The sequence below is a fragment of the Lethenteron reissneri genome, chromosome 48 (assembly GCF_015708825.2).
Source record: "Lethenteron reissneri isolate LAM-NWPU_2019-01 chromosome 48, ASM1570882v1, whole genome shotgun sequence".
NCBI lineage: Eukaryota > Metazoa > Chordata > Hyperoartia > Petromyzontiformes > Petromyzontidae > Lethenteron > Lethenteron reissneri.
Genome location: NC_083826.1, coordinates 4,814,685 through 4,828,977, shown reverse-complemented (window position 1 = coordinate 4,828,977; position 14,293 = coordinate 4,814,685). Strand labels below are relative to the sequence as shown.

The 14,293-nt window shown below is 47.8% G+C and overlaps 1 protein-coding gene across 1 annotated transcript; it reads right to left on the bottom strand.

Annotated features, from left to right (window-relative positions):
* Window positions 1–2,208: 2,208 nt before the first annotated feature.
* On the bottom strand, window positions 2,209–12,922 carry DR1 (down-regulator of transcription 1). The gene is made up of 5 exons (XM_061571700.1): window positions 12,743–12,922; window positions 8,995–9,267; window positions 8,071–8,221; window positions 7,360–7,523; window positions 2,209–6,172 (listed from the first exon to the last, which is right to left on the bottom strand). The coding sequence occupies exons 2-5, from the start codon at window positions 9,061–9,063 to the stop codon at window positions 6,029–6,031; spliced, it is 528 nt and encodes a 175-aa protein (XP_061427684.1). The 5' UTR covers window positions 9,064–9,267; window positions 12,743–12,922; the 3' UTR covers window positions 2,209–6,028.
* Window positions 12,923–14,293: the final 1,371 nt, after the last annotated feature.

Sequence of the window (14,293 nt, the reverse complement as noted above, 5' to 3'; positions counted from 1 at the left end):
TTGCTGCTGCATTGGCATTGTTGCTGCATTGGCATTGCTGCTGCATTGGCATTGCTGCTGCATTGGTATTGCTGCTACATTGGCATTGCTGCTGCATTGGAATTGTTGCTGCATTGGCATTGCTGCTGCATTGGCATTGTTGCTGCATTGGCATTGCTGCTGCATTGGCATTGCTGCTGCATTGGAATTGTTGCTGCATTGGCATTGCTGCTGCATTGGCATTGTTGCTGCATTGGCATTGCTGCTGCATTGGCATTGCTGCTGCATTGGTATTGCTGCTACATTGGCATTGCTGCTGCATTGGAATTGTTGCTGCATTGGCATTGCTGCTGCATTGGCATTGTTGCTGCATTGGCATTGCTGCTGCATTGGCATTGCTGCTGCATTGGAATTGTTGCTGCATTGGCATTGCTGCTGCATTGGCATTGTTGCTACATTGGCATTGCTGCTGCATTGGCATTGCTGCTGCATTGGCATTGCTGCTGCTTTGGCATTGCTGCTGCATTGGCATTGCTGCTGCATTGGCGTTGCTGCTGCATTGGCATTGCTGCTGCATTGGCATTGCTGCTGCTTTGGCATTGCTGCTGCATTGGCATTGCTGCCCTGCCCATGCTGCTGATACACTTGGGCTACGCCCATCTTCAAACCTTTATCAACAGTTTGCCTTTAGAGGCTAAAACCTTTGCCTGATGACGACCGCTTGTGTTGCGATCGAAACGTCGTGATATTCTTATTCACTTTTTTTCTATCTACGTGACTTTACCGAACGAACCTAAGAATATGGATGGTTGATGGTTGGCTACAAGCAAGTTGTCGTCACTAGAGGGCAGTGTATAAACATCCATTGATGTGCTGTCCTTCTATGCTTCCACCTCTAAGCTTCACCCAACCCCCACTGACCAGAGTGGTGAAGTATGGTCAAATAGACCCTCATTACCCACAGGCGTTAGACTCCCCCACCCCCAATCTAGTAATGGATTAATAAAAGTGTGTGTGTGGATTTCTTAGATGGTGATGGCTTGGGGAGATGAGGAGCGCTTGGGGAGGCCTCAATTCGGCAGCGGATAGATCATGGCCGGTGATGACGACGGTCCTCAGGAACGACTTCGGGCACAGGGCCAGGTTCCGAAACGTCGAAGGACGCAGTTGTTTAGCAAAGATGCTTCACCGCAGGCACAATATTAGTTATTCGGACTTTTTTTTTCTGTATTACGACAAAAAATGTTTTACAAGGCACGTGGGCCATCCCCGCATTTCGCATGAAAAAAGTTTTTTACGAAAATTCTTTTGGCGGGGGCTGCCTGGTTACGGGGCAAGACGGTTGTTTGACCATACTTCACCACGCTGGACGGCTGTTATTGACAATAGCCGGCTTTCTGTGGTCTTTATACAAAGCGCTGAATTGGCTGTCATTACGGTCAACATCGTTACCCCTAGTCCCACGAGCAATTATGCGCATTTACAAGCGTGTCATAAACAAGTCAACTGTTTTGTGTGGACAGAGTAAACAGGGCTGTTACTGAACAAACAGCCTACCCTTAATAACGTTTAATAATAATGATATTCCGTCCTGTCAAAACACTGCTGGATTAACATCTCCCAATGCCGTGTCGCGATTGTTTGATCATACTCCCCACCACGTTAGTCAACATCACATGCGAGTTTCTCTCACCAGTGTTATGCATCGTGTTATTTTGGAGCACTAACTAGATTTCCATCGTAGGCGTTTTTGTTGTTGTTCACGACTCAGTTTAGCGATGACAGACAACAGCCCCTCCATCGTAGCGAGAAATTCAAAGACGATGATTTAAATTTCGATTTAAAGCTTTTGTGACTGCAGGGATTCATCTTCTTGGTTCTCTCGGTAAAGTCACGTAGAATGGAAATAATAAAATAAAACATAATAAAATAAAACAGTATTTTTTATGTTTTATTTTATTTTCAATAAAAAAACATTATTTTATCTTTTATTTTCAATAAAAGAAATATTATTTAATGTTTTATTTTATTATTTTATTATTTCCATTCTACGTGACTTTACCGAAAGAACCAAGAAGACGATGATTATCTCCAAAGGTAGAACCCCTCGGGTAGGTGGGGAACCCTTTTCGAAAGGTTTTACGTTAAAATTTCATCGCTCACACGTTGGCCGAGGGAACCAAAAAGATAAAAAGTTTTTTCTTTTTTAATAAAGACTCTAAATTTCAGACAACACAGAAAGGTGGGTGGGTGCGTGGGTGGGTGGGGAGGCACCGTTTTCAACAATGCATTCTCTTTATTGGTTAAAACACTTTGCAGATACGCTCAACTAAACACAACTTCAAACCCTTTAAAACATCGCGAGACATAACTGCTGGAAACAAAGCTCTCTTCTTGTTGTGTTTTTTTTTTGCTTCTTCTCTCACGAGAAGTTTTTTTTAACTGGGGAGGCAGTAAAATGTGAGGCCACCAGCCAGGCTGGCTCCCATGATCTGCTCCTCACAGGTCAAGGGTCAGCAAGCTGCCCGGTACCAACACGACTGCAAGTAAAAAAAACCTGATCACTTTAACATGAAATTAAGACAGATGACGCGCTCTAAATTATCCACCCCTTCCTAGTCTACGTTGGTTAATAATAAATAAGTTCCATAATATGAATTTGCGAAATAATGTTTGTAACGTCTGTTTTTGTTGTTGTCTTTGATTCGTTTTAACACATAGGCTTTCGTGACCAATATCATCCATAATATTTGCTTTGGGTTAGATCGCGTAAATATATAAATGTGTCGTTAAACCCGCCACCACCAACTAGTAAGGGTTGTCACGTGATGAAGCGAGTTGTACTCAGATTGTAAATGTTGTGGCTTGGCTCTTCAACGCACGGGTGTGCTGTACTAGTGACGAATTGGCCACGTTCTGTTTACGTGACAACCCTTACTGGTTGGCTGTGTCAGGTGCTGGCGGGTTTAACGACACGTTCATATATTTACACGATCTAACCCCCAAAAAACCTCTATTCTGGATGTCTTTGATGCGGCCTGTTCGCTCCATCACGGAACAACGGAGACGTCGACTGAACACAACTGGCCCGATGGAAAAACACAATCTTCACGACCGCACCACGGGCTGCCGAATGCGACGTACTCAACAATTCGTGCCGGTATATCTTTACGAAGCGGGGGTTCTGGGGAAACCCGCCGAAATGTCAACCAGCCCACAAAAAAGCTGTTGCGTTTCTACAGCACTCCTAGAAAAGATGGGAAATAGACTTCGCTTTGTAAAACGATGCCGCCTTCCCACACACCCCCTCGCCATCATCGATTCACTTCCCACTCCCCTCGTAAATCCCAACGCGCCGTCGCCATTCGCGGTCAATATTTAAGGATCCATTCTTTTCTCTTTTTTTGTCAATAAACCCGTGAATGTAGCGGCCTCTAGTGGCTAGAGGGTGGTTGCATATATACACACTGTATAAAAGGCAAGGGTTGCAGCCCAGGAGGCAATTGCTTACACCACTGCAAGCAGAAACATCTCCACTAGAGAGCGCTCGAGGGTACATTCGCCTACTCTTCCACGACGGATAGATGTTTTGGAAGAGTTTAAGAGTACCCATTAGACTTTAGCCCACCACACGCAACCAGATTTAGTTTTTTTTTTTGCATTTTCCTCACACCTCCGAGTTGCACGGTCGGCCATGTACGGTGCTTAAGAAGTTCAATGTACATACGCACACACGCGCCCATCTACGCTGCTGGGTGTAACAGAGACGTGGGGATTCCGGACACTCGCACCTTCGTTTGAACTGCGGTGCCGTGAAATAGAACCGTACCGGTGACCTCTGGATCGATGACTTTTACACCACTGTCGCAGCATCCCACATACGTAACAGTTATATATGTGTGTATACAAATCTAAATATACCGCTGTCAGAAACATCGGCACGATGAGGCAGCAACTCCGAGAACCTGGGTTTCCCATTCTAGGTTGGAGTCGCCTGTGATTTTCCCGCACCTCCGATAAGCGCGTTTGGCTACGTACGGTCCGAAAGAAGTTCAACATACATATACGTAAAGGCTCTCACATGTACAGAGTTGTTGGTCTCAAGCCGGTCACCAATCATCAGCAACAATCAACATCCTTCCAGCTATTCAACGGTGTTCGTAAAATGCATAAAAGACCATCATCGCCCTTTGCGCCGACTCCTGCGCCGTGCTCAAAAAGGTGAATTGGATCGTAAGAGTGCGAGCAATGTCACAGGGACTGTACCAGGGCCATTTCTTGATCAGCTACAAAGACATTGTTACGTCGCGTACGCACACGGCAAACCTCGATTTCAAACGGATTGCAACACGTCAAACGGCAACGTCGAGGAGTGGATCTTCTCATTGTGCACGCCACGAAGCCCTCGTGAGATATTTGGCAAAGCGAACACTTTGTACCGAGATGCGGCCTTTTTACAATCAGAGTGGCTGGGATGACCGCACACGAGTCTTTAATGCCAGACATCAACCAGCTATTCACTTAAAAAAAGAAAACTGCTAAAAATCAAACTTACTCCACGTGAACGTACAATGAGTGAAGAACACGGTTAATTTGATCAAAGGTCAGACAATGCTATATAGCTTCCATTGTGCACGAGGTACGTAAGAATTCAACCCAGCAAGCGAATCTGTGAATTGTCGCAAGCTCGCCACCGCTTATTGAACTCCCAAGATATATTTTTCGTCGCACGATTGCGGTAAATGGTCAAAAGCGGCATTTCGCGGCCGCAAGGGTGGCGGCGGTGGCCGTGGCACGCGGGATGCCCCAACGAACAACGACACGCGCGATTCATCGCACGCTGCCTCGCGAGCTCAGGGATCGAATACTCATCGATGGACGTACGAATCCTTACCACAGTCTCCGGCGCGTTTCGCCCGCGCGGTAACGCACGTTCGACATCGTTTATTGCCTGACAATACAACTCTTGAGGCTCCAGAAATTTTACTGGAAAATGAAACATGGTGACAGAAGAGGGTGTGGGGGTGGGGGGAACTAAAACAAACTATATTCAGTATTGTGAATGAGTAGACACCTAGAAACACCGCAGCCGTCACCTCGCCCTCCAGTGATTACGTTTGTACGACACTGCGAGGTGCATTAAAAAAGCCCACAGTTAATATTACAGTCGGATCAAAAAGTTAAAACATCGTAAAACTCTTAAATAAGTTCTTTCCTCGTATAAATGAACGGACGAGTCTTGGCGCGAAAGTTCCGAGTCGGGCAAACGTCGCCCAAGTAACGCAAAAGGCCTCTGCGCGATTTTCTCTTGCTCGGTCACTTGGCCGAACGCTCACGCGCACTCAACGCTATCGGAGGAATTCATTTTAGCAGCAGCAGCATTAACACCCTCCGATAACACTCAACGGATGAGCCATTTGAACCCACAGCGCTCTCTCCCGTGCGCTTTCGGGCTGTGCCACGCTTTGTTCGGCACGATGTCCGATGTTTCGCGACACGTGCTGGGGAAGGAGAAGTGGGGGGGGGGGGGGTGGGGAAGCGTCTTCACGAGGTGAATTAAAGTCTTCCAAAGACGCCTCCGGCAGGTGGAAGGAAATGTCCGAGACGTCACGCGTCAAACGAGACGCAGAACCCGAGAACACGGGGGGGGGGGGGGGGGGGGAGCTAAACAAGATAACGCACGAATACCCTGGAGTAATTTGAACTCAAGCAAACGGCGCCCTCTCCCAACACCCCAACCCACTCCCCCCCCCTGGCTCCCCTTCGACTTGACGCCTCCTTCCGCTGCGTCGTTAAAAAGAACCCGCCACCGCACGATCGCGCGGGTTTTTAGTGTAGAGCGATCCACCGTTGCTCACAGCTGCTCCTCCTTAAACCTGCAATTATCGAGTTCGAGGCTGCAGACCCAGAACACACCGTGTCCTGTATCACGATCTGAGTTTATATCAGTAAATGCACACACACACACGCATTCTCACGCACACATACACATGCCGCGCGCGCGCACACACACACACGTATGCAAGCGACCGTAACACTTTTCGACCAATCACATGTCATCGTCGTCGTCCCCCTGCGAGGACCCCTGTTGGGTGGCTGCCGCACTGCTCGCGGCTGCCTGCTGCGCCTGCAGAGCCGCCTGCTGCATCTGAAGCCACTGCTGCTGCTCAATCTCCGCCTGCTGCTGTCTTGCCTGCACGACCACACGAGAACGGGGGCACAGAGGTGATTGGTCACTGCCGAATTATTATTTTTTTAAATTACAAAACAACTCAACACGTTTACACCATTGGAACCTCATTTGCCAGAAGAAAAAATATGATAATTGGTTTTTTACCCTTTTATCTGGCAACAAAACTGACACCTGTTTTTGCATAGACCACAATACCTGCAGTCATAATGCAAACAAAAAACATAACTCTGATAATGTATGCACTGTCCTTGAAGTTGATTGGTCCACACCCGAGACAGCTTTCCTTAGAGCAGGGGTCGGCAACCAAAATAACAAGAAGAGCCATTTCTTTCCAATTCGGTACAAAATTCAGTATTTCAAGAGCCGCAATGCATCTGAGTACATACTGTACATACGTACATATCGTCAAGAAGCAGCCCGTAAAGAGCCGCATGCGGCTCCGGAGCCGTAGGTTGCCGACCCCTGCCTTAGAGCCTAGTCTCACATGGTGTTGCACCAGATGATGCCAAAAGGCCAACACCATGTGAGACTAGACTCTAAGGAAAGCTGTCTCGGGTGTGGACCATAATAAGTAGTGTCTAAATTATTTTATACAACCCCATTAATGTATAATATGCCATATAAAATATAATTTCTTATACTCTGGAATGGATTATTTCCTTTCCCTTTATTTCTTATGGGAAAAATGCGTTTGGTGGACGTCATTTTCGGTATAAGTCCTACCTTCTGGAACGAATTAACGACGTATACCGAGGTACCACTGTATTTTGTGTTTATGCCTGCCTGCTTACTTGCCTGCGCCTACACACACAATACAAAGTGCCCCCATATAGCCTTACCAGACTTTTGGGGCAAGTACTGTTGGACAGCACCTATGAAGGCTGGCACGGCACACGAGGGGGTGGGTGGCCAGCACCACGCCCGGCCGCCTTTGTCTCCCTAGTGGCGATGTTTACACACCGCACCAGGTACTCATTTGAGACCGAGTCAACCTAGGGGAGGCCCAGGACTGGTTCAGATATTCGTCACTGGTGTAGGCCACGAGTGGGCATCGAACTCGGGTTTACCGGATTTGTAGCGCGGCGTGCTAACCACGACACGACCGCTCCCCACACACACACACACACGTGTACACACACACACACACACGTGTACACACACACACGTGTACACGCTCGTCACCGTACCTTGGCGAAGAGCTCCTGCTGCTGGCGCAGGAGCTCCTCCTCGGGTATGCCGAGGTTTTCGAGGCGCGAGCTGCCCTTGCGCCGCTTGAGCGCCACCGTCTTGCACTCCTGCAGCACGGCCTTCACCTCGCCTATGTAGGCGCCGAACCCCAGGCTCTCCAACGCTGAGCGCGAGGGTGGTGGTGCAGGTGGGGGGGGGGCAGAAACACGTCAGGACATGTTGCGATGCTCGCGGACGTACCCCGATAACTAAGTAACCACGTGGGGATTTCTAGGTTGTGCCGTACAACTGTCCGAGGAGCTTCTGGTGGGCGGAGCAAAATGTCGGACATCGTGCCCGACGAACACACTCGCGACACGTGCATTTAAATGAAGATGACTTTTGATTTTAAAAAACTAACCATCGACTATTTTTATTTAACCAGGTAAGGTCCACTGAGCTATAAAGCTCTTTTTCAGAAGAGACCTGGCTACAAATGATAGCTCAACAGAGTGGATCATCGCGTGGAAATTTATAGCAAGCAAATACTCCACATCTAAAAACACCAAGGGGAGAACATGCAAACTCCAAATATACAGGCATCAGGGTCGGCATCGAACTCACCAGGCGACGTAGTTAACATCTCGCCACCGTGGCGCCCCAGGAGGTTACACTCAAAACTTAAAATTTAGCAGAAGAAAATCGCTACGGCCCCGATTTGCGGGCGTCACCTTTGATGACGTGCTCCGGGGAGATGGTCTTCTTCTCCGACTTGTTGCAGATGTCGTTGGCCTCGGAGGAGATGAGGTGGATGAACTCGGTGCAACATGACACCACGAGTTCGCGCGCGTCGTTGGCAACACGGACATTGGGCAGCAGCTCCTTCGCAAGGTGACAGGTGGTGGTGGAGGGGGGGGGGGATGGAACCCAGACGGTCCACGGTGAGTAAATAAGCCATGAAAGAACAAATGCTACTCTACTCTGTGTGATTTAATTTATTTATAATTTATTTTTTACCTACGTGACTTTACTAAAAAAAACAAAGAGTATGGACACTTGCAGTCACGAAAACTTCAAATCTAGAATAAATGCCACTCTGTAGGTTTTCATGGTTGGGCTTACGGGTTATACCGCTTCAAGTGCTGGGAGTTTAATAAGGACTGGTGAAGCTCCCCAGCGCACGTCAGACATCAGGCGGAACACCGAACATCACTTCATACGTACACATCAAGCTGAACAACACGCAGTACAACTCGAAAACACAACAGAAGACGAACAAACAGGTGAACTGACCAAGTGGACAAAACCATTTCTTAAGACACACTGGTCTAAATGAACATCAAGTCCCCCGAAAATGTGTGCCACTGGGTGAACAGTTATTTGTTCCCACCAACAAACACCTGTTCTCAACTACATGTGTGCGGGTTAAGCGTTGAAGGTTAGGGGCAGGTTTAGATTTCCGTGTCCATATACAACCTGAACTTTTTGGATCTTTTGCGAACTGAAGGGACAACGCCCCAGCAGGGAAGGGTCCGTATCACGAGCGGCTATGTGTGTGTGTGCATGCTGCGTGTGTGTGTGCATGCTATGTGTGTGTGTGCATGCTATGTGTGTGTGTGCATGCTGCTTGTGTTCCAAGCAGTTGAAGGCCAGACCTTGATGAGTTTGTTGATGGCTGCGCGTGGGATGGTGAGGTCGTCATCGGTGCCGCTGCTAGACGCCATGTCTCCTCCCACCCTCCGGGGTTCTGCTGTCCCTCCACGAATCTCTCTCCCTCTCCTCCTCCTTCTCCTCCTCCTCACACGCGCTCTGCGTCTCCTTGCACCTCTGCTTCAGTCTCGGTCAGAGCAGAACCGTTGCCCAGATGCTCGTTTCTTTCTTAAAGAGGTGACGATTGATGGCCTGGTCTTTGCTTGAACGCCACAGCACTGTTAGAAAATAAACAAAACATTAAATGTAACAAACATTCTCTCCATTAACGCAAATGAACTAGCATTTTACAGCTGGACTTATTTAAGTCGACACTCTTATTACATTTAGTGTTGCTCATTCATTTGAATCCTAAAATGGAAAATTACAAAATCTCCCGACGGTGTGCGGAGACTGTCGTCACAAGAACAGACCATGGAACATACAACGACCGAATGCCGATTCACAAATACTGGAGTGACATCATCACTGGGATACACTCCGCTACTTCCGACACAATCATCTTGCTCAACTTCATCGATGTCACAGCCGTTGATCTACAATCATCAATATCGGCCACGCAAATAAGATATTATTCTTTCCGAGCAAGCGTGAGCACTCCGCGCACCAATGGCAATCCGAGTCAAAAGTGGAGGTGAACCTCTTCAGCGTTGGTGGTCCTTAGACCAGCGAGCGGAAATTCCACGTTCCCATAACGAGAGGCAGTGTCAATACAACCAAGCCTCTGTCAACTTCCCACAGGGCGTCGCTCATGTCGTTGACCCTGGAGGAATGATGGATTGAGCCTACACCCGTGGTGATGTAGCTCTCGAGTATGCAGGCGGTGCAATTGCACGGCAGCCTACGGGCGATGAAGAGGGGAGGGGCATTTAATTACTTCCACCATGGCACATGCTAACCACGCAACGTCACTGCCTGACCAGGATATGAACTCCCAGAATATGTCAAGTGCCCAAATCGCAACTATTTCAGGGGGTTTTGTTGGCAGCAGTTTAGAAGCTGCAAATACTCTGCCGCGTTCGTCATTGACAACGCCAAACAGTTCAGTAAATTTTTTCTGGTGACCAAAAAATTATCTTCGCTCGGGCGTCGTGAAGTTCAGCGCTTTGGGATGCGTTATGCATGAACGACACCGCATACGATAAAACTATTATTACTGTCATTATTATTCTCTGGGCTTTCACTGATGTCAGATGCTTAAGTGTTCACTGTCCGTGGTGCTGACGTCAAGAAAAAAACGCCAATTTTTTTTTATTTTCTTGCTGTGGATTTCACACCTGATGATGATTGCTTGTATTGCAGTCGAAACGTCGTGATAATTGTATTTATATTTTTATTATTTTATTGTTTCCCTTCTACGTGACTTTACCGAAAGAACCAAGTATATGAATCCCTGCAGTCACGAAAGCTTGAGATAAAAATTTGGTTCATGTTGTTTACCTCCGTAACTTTGATGGTGTCTGTCTTGTGTGGCGGGCAACAAGAGGCCAGTGCCGAAACATCAATTGCTGTCCTGTGTATCTGTTCTACGCCTATGCTCCCGTGGTGAAGTATGGTTAAATAACCCACCCTGCACGACCTGCATGGTGTGGGTAGATCCTCATCCAGTTGCTTGTCGCATTGTTCATCCTTTATATCGTCAGCCATAATCAATCCGCACCCAACCGCCTCGCCTCCCCCAGTGCTTATGTTTATACACACCGCACCAGGTACTCATTTAAGGCTGAGTCGACCTAGAGAAGACCCGGGACTGGTCCAGATTATCGTCACTGGTGTTGGTGGCCGTGAGCGGAGGGCTCTGACCGCGACACTACTGCTCCCCACAATTCACTCATCCACCCACACACTTAAAAACTCATTCACTCACCCACATTACCCACCCACCCACCCACGCGCTCACTCGCACACACTCACTCCCTCCCTGGCACACACTCACCTACCCATTCACCCACACACTCACCTACCCATTCACCCACACACTCACTCCCACCAACACACTTACTCACCCACTCACTCTCTCACCCACTCACTCTCTCACCCACCCACTCACTCCCTCCCTCCCTCGCACACACTCACCCACCCATTCATCCACACACTCACTCCGTCACCAAACCACTCATCCACATACCCACCGACTCACTCTCTCATACACCCACACACTTACTCACCCTCTCACCCAACCACTAATCCACCCACCCACACACTCCCTCACCAAACCACTCATCCACATACTCACTCACCCACCGACTCACTCTCTCACCAAACCACTTATCCACCCACACACTCCCTCACCAAACCCCTCACCCACTCACTCTCACCCTCACCAAACCACTCACCCACTCATCCACATACTCACTCACCCTCACCAACTCACTCTCTCACACACCCACCCACTCACCCACACACTCACTCCCTCACCAAACCACTCACCCACATACTCACTCACGCACCGGCTCACCCTCTAACCCACCGACTCACACTCTCACCCTCTCTCACCCACACACTCACCCTCTCACCCACCCACCCATTCACCCACAAACTTACTCACCCTCTCACCCAACCACGTATCCACCGACACACTCAATCCCTCACCAAACCACTAACCCACTCATCCACATACTCACTCACCCTCACCCACACACTCACCCACTCACTCTCTCACCCACCCACCCATACACCCACACACTCACCCTCTCACCCAACCACTTATCCACCCACACACTCACTCCCTCACCAAACCACTCACCCACTCATCCACATACCCTCTCACCCACACACTCACTCCCTCACCCACCCACTCTCTCACCCACCCATACACCGACCGCAATCTTCTCCCAATCGTCTCTTCTCCCCCGCCCTCCCACACCAAATCATTACAACTTTGCTCAATACAAGAGGCGCGATCATTCTCGTGAATCACACTGAAGAGTGCCGTTTGTTACTGGCCGCTTGAGCGTTTTGGGCCTTTGAACCCACGCGTTAGACATCGTAGTCCGCACAAGCACCGCGCTGCCGAAGCGCGCACGCCATTGGCTCGAGGCACCCCACGTGACAGCGCGCGGACCAATCGCGGCCGGGAACGTCGAGCAACTCGCTTATCCGCATTGGGAAAGGCAATCGCACAGGATTGTAGGTGATAAGTGTGCAATTGGTAGCGGTGCACAGCTAAAACACGAACTTAACACGAACTAAACACGAACTAAACACCAGCGCCGCTAACTCTGCCTTGTAGAGAAATACAACAAGTGACGTTCCAGGCAATGGTCCTTCTGCATGGCACACAAGAGAGGCCAGAATAGTTAAGTTTGCACCCCCCCCCCCTCCAACATATACACTAACGGGGATCAGGTAAAAGTTTAATATTAAAGTGAGTTTAAAGCTTTCCCGACTTAACGTTGAACGAGCTACCTAACTCACCGTCTCTGTTCACCCGTGACATCTCTAACAGGGTCCACCCACCTCCCACCTCCCATTCACATCGTGCACGCCCGCGGTGTCTGTGTGTGTGTGTTGTGTGCAGTTTCCCAGCTGTTGTTATATCTTAACCAAACACACGGTCTTTATTTTCTCTCTCCGATACGAACACGAAGGACCCATTTCGTGTATTCCTCTTAAGATGCGTGACAAGGAAACCGGTGGAAGAAGAGCTAAACCACCGCGTGTGATCGGGGACGACACACATGCTCCACGCACCGTGATGGCTTTTATTCCTCCTCTTGTTTGCTCCTCCTTCTCCACCTCGTCGTCCACCTCGTCGTCCACCTAGTCGTCCACCTAGTCGTCCACCTCGTCGTCCACCAACCTCCTCCGTGGCTCTGATGTTACCGGCGTCTTTCGCGAGGCAGCCGCGACTAGAGGCTCCCTCCGCTGGCTTGGGGCACTGCTGCGCATGCGCGCGGAGTCGATTCCATGTCCCCCAATAAATATTCAGTTTAAATGTTAACAAATTCATGGATCGATTTTTTTTGACAATTTATTACAGAATATTTTATTTATAAAAATGTTTTTTTAATCAGAAAATTGCGGCTGTTGTTCAAATAAATTATTGCTATTCCAAAAAAATATTAATAATAATAAAAGCTGGATCTTTGTAATAATAAAAGCTGGATCTTTGTAATACCTTCTGACATCGATTCCTGTCACAACAGCGCTTGTGCCAGGCTAGGTGCACACCGAGGCATATGGCGTGAAGTTGATGGCAAGTAGGTCACGAGACTCGGGTGCTGTGCATTGACTGATGTGCCAGGCTAGGTGCAGGAGGAGGTCTTATATTTCGATTTAAAGCTTTCGTGATTGCAGGGATTCATATTCTTGGTTCTTTCGGTAAAGTCGAAACGTCGTGAGAATTTTATTGTTTAATTTTTTTTATTTCCCTTCTACTTAACTTTACCGTAACTTTCTAACCTGCCCAGACCAATATTATCCAGCAGAATGTGTTTAAGCAAGCATATTGTACCGTAGTAATAGGTTTTTACCCTTTCAACTGGTACAAAAACTGACACCTTTATACAAGGTCTCATAGTGTATATTGTACCGGTTTAGTCCACCTGGGTCTAATCAGAATATCAGAATATTTATTGATACGGGAGGAATCCGATGAGCTTTAAAACTCTTTTTCACAGATGTCCAGAAGTATTCACAGAGGTCCAGTAACACTGGTCTACAATTTTTTAGACGTCGTTTGCTTCAGAGATAAAATGTGCTGTTATGGATTTTGATGTGCCGAATTAAAATATTACACTTAAAACAACTGATTGGCTACTGTTCCCATGATATTTAAGTTTAAAAAATGTATGTCTATGTATATTGTGTAGATAGAGTTTTACTCATAAATTGTAAACCTATGTCTTTTCATGTGTTTATGGTTGCTTTATATGATAACATGTCACCTGCCCTGTTCATGTAACACTTAAAAAATCAACAAAAGGGTTATATAAAAAAGGAGGAAAAACACTATTATGTATAAGTACATAGTTTAGTCCTTATTCAGTGTCTACTCGGTGCTTCATGACTTGTCTCTTGTATTCATTAAATGTAACATCTCTTATCACTGTACAGCAATAGTCTACAAGCATTTATGGGCTCCATTTGCCCTGATAGCGTTTCTCCATTGTTGCAATGTCCTGGTGAAATCGCTTGCCATGCTCACTGCTCCGCAGTTTGGGGTGAACAAATCTAGATGAGAGTGCAAAAATGTATTTTTACTGACATGTTGCAACCAAGGCTTTTGTATGCCTTGAGGTT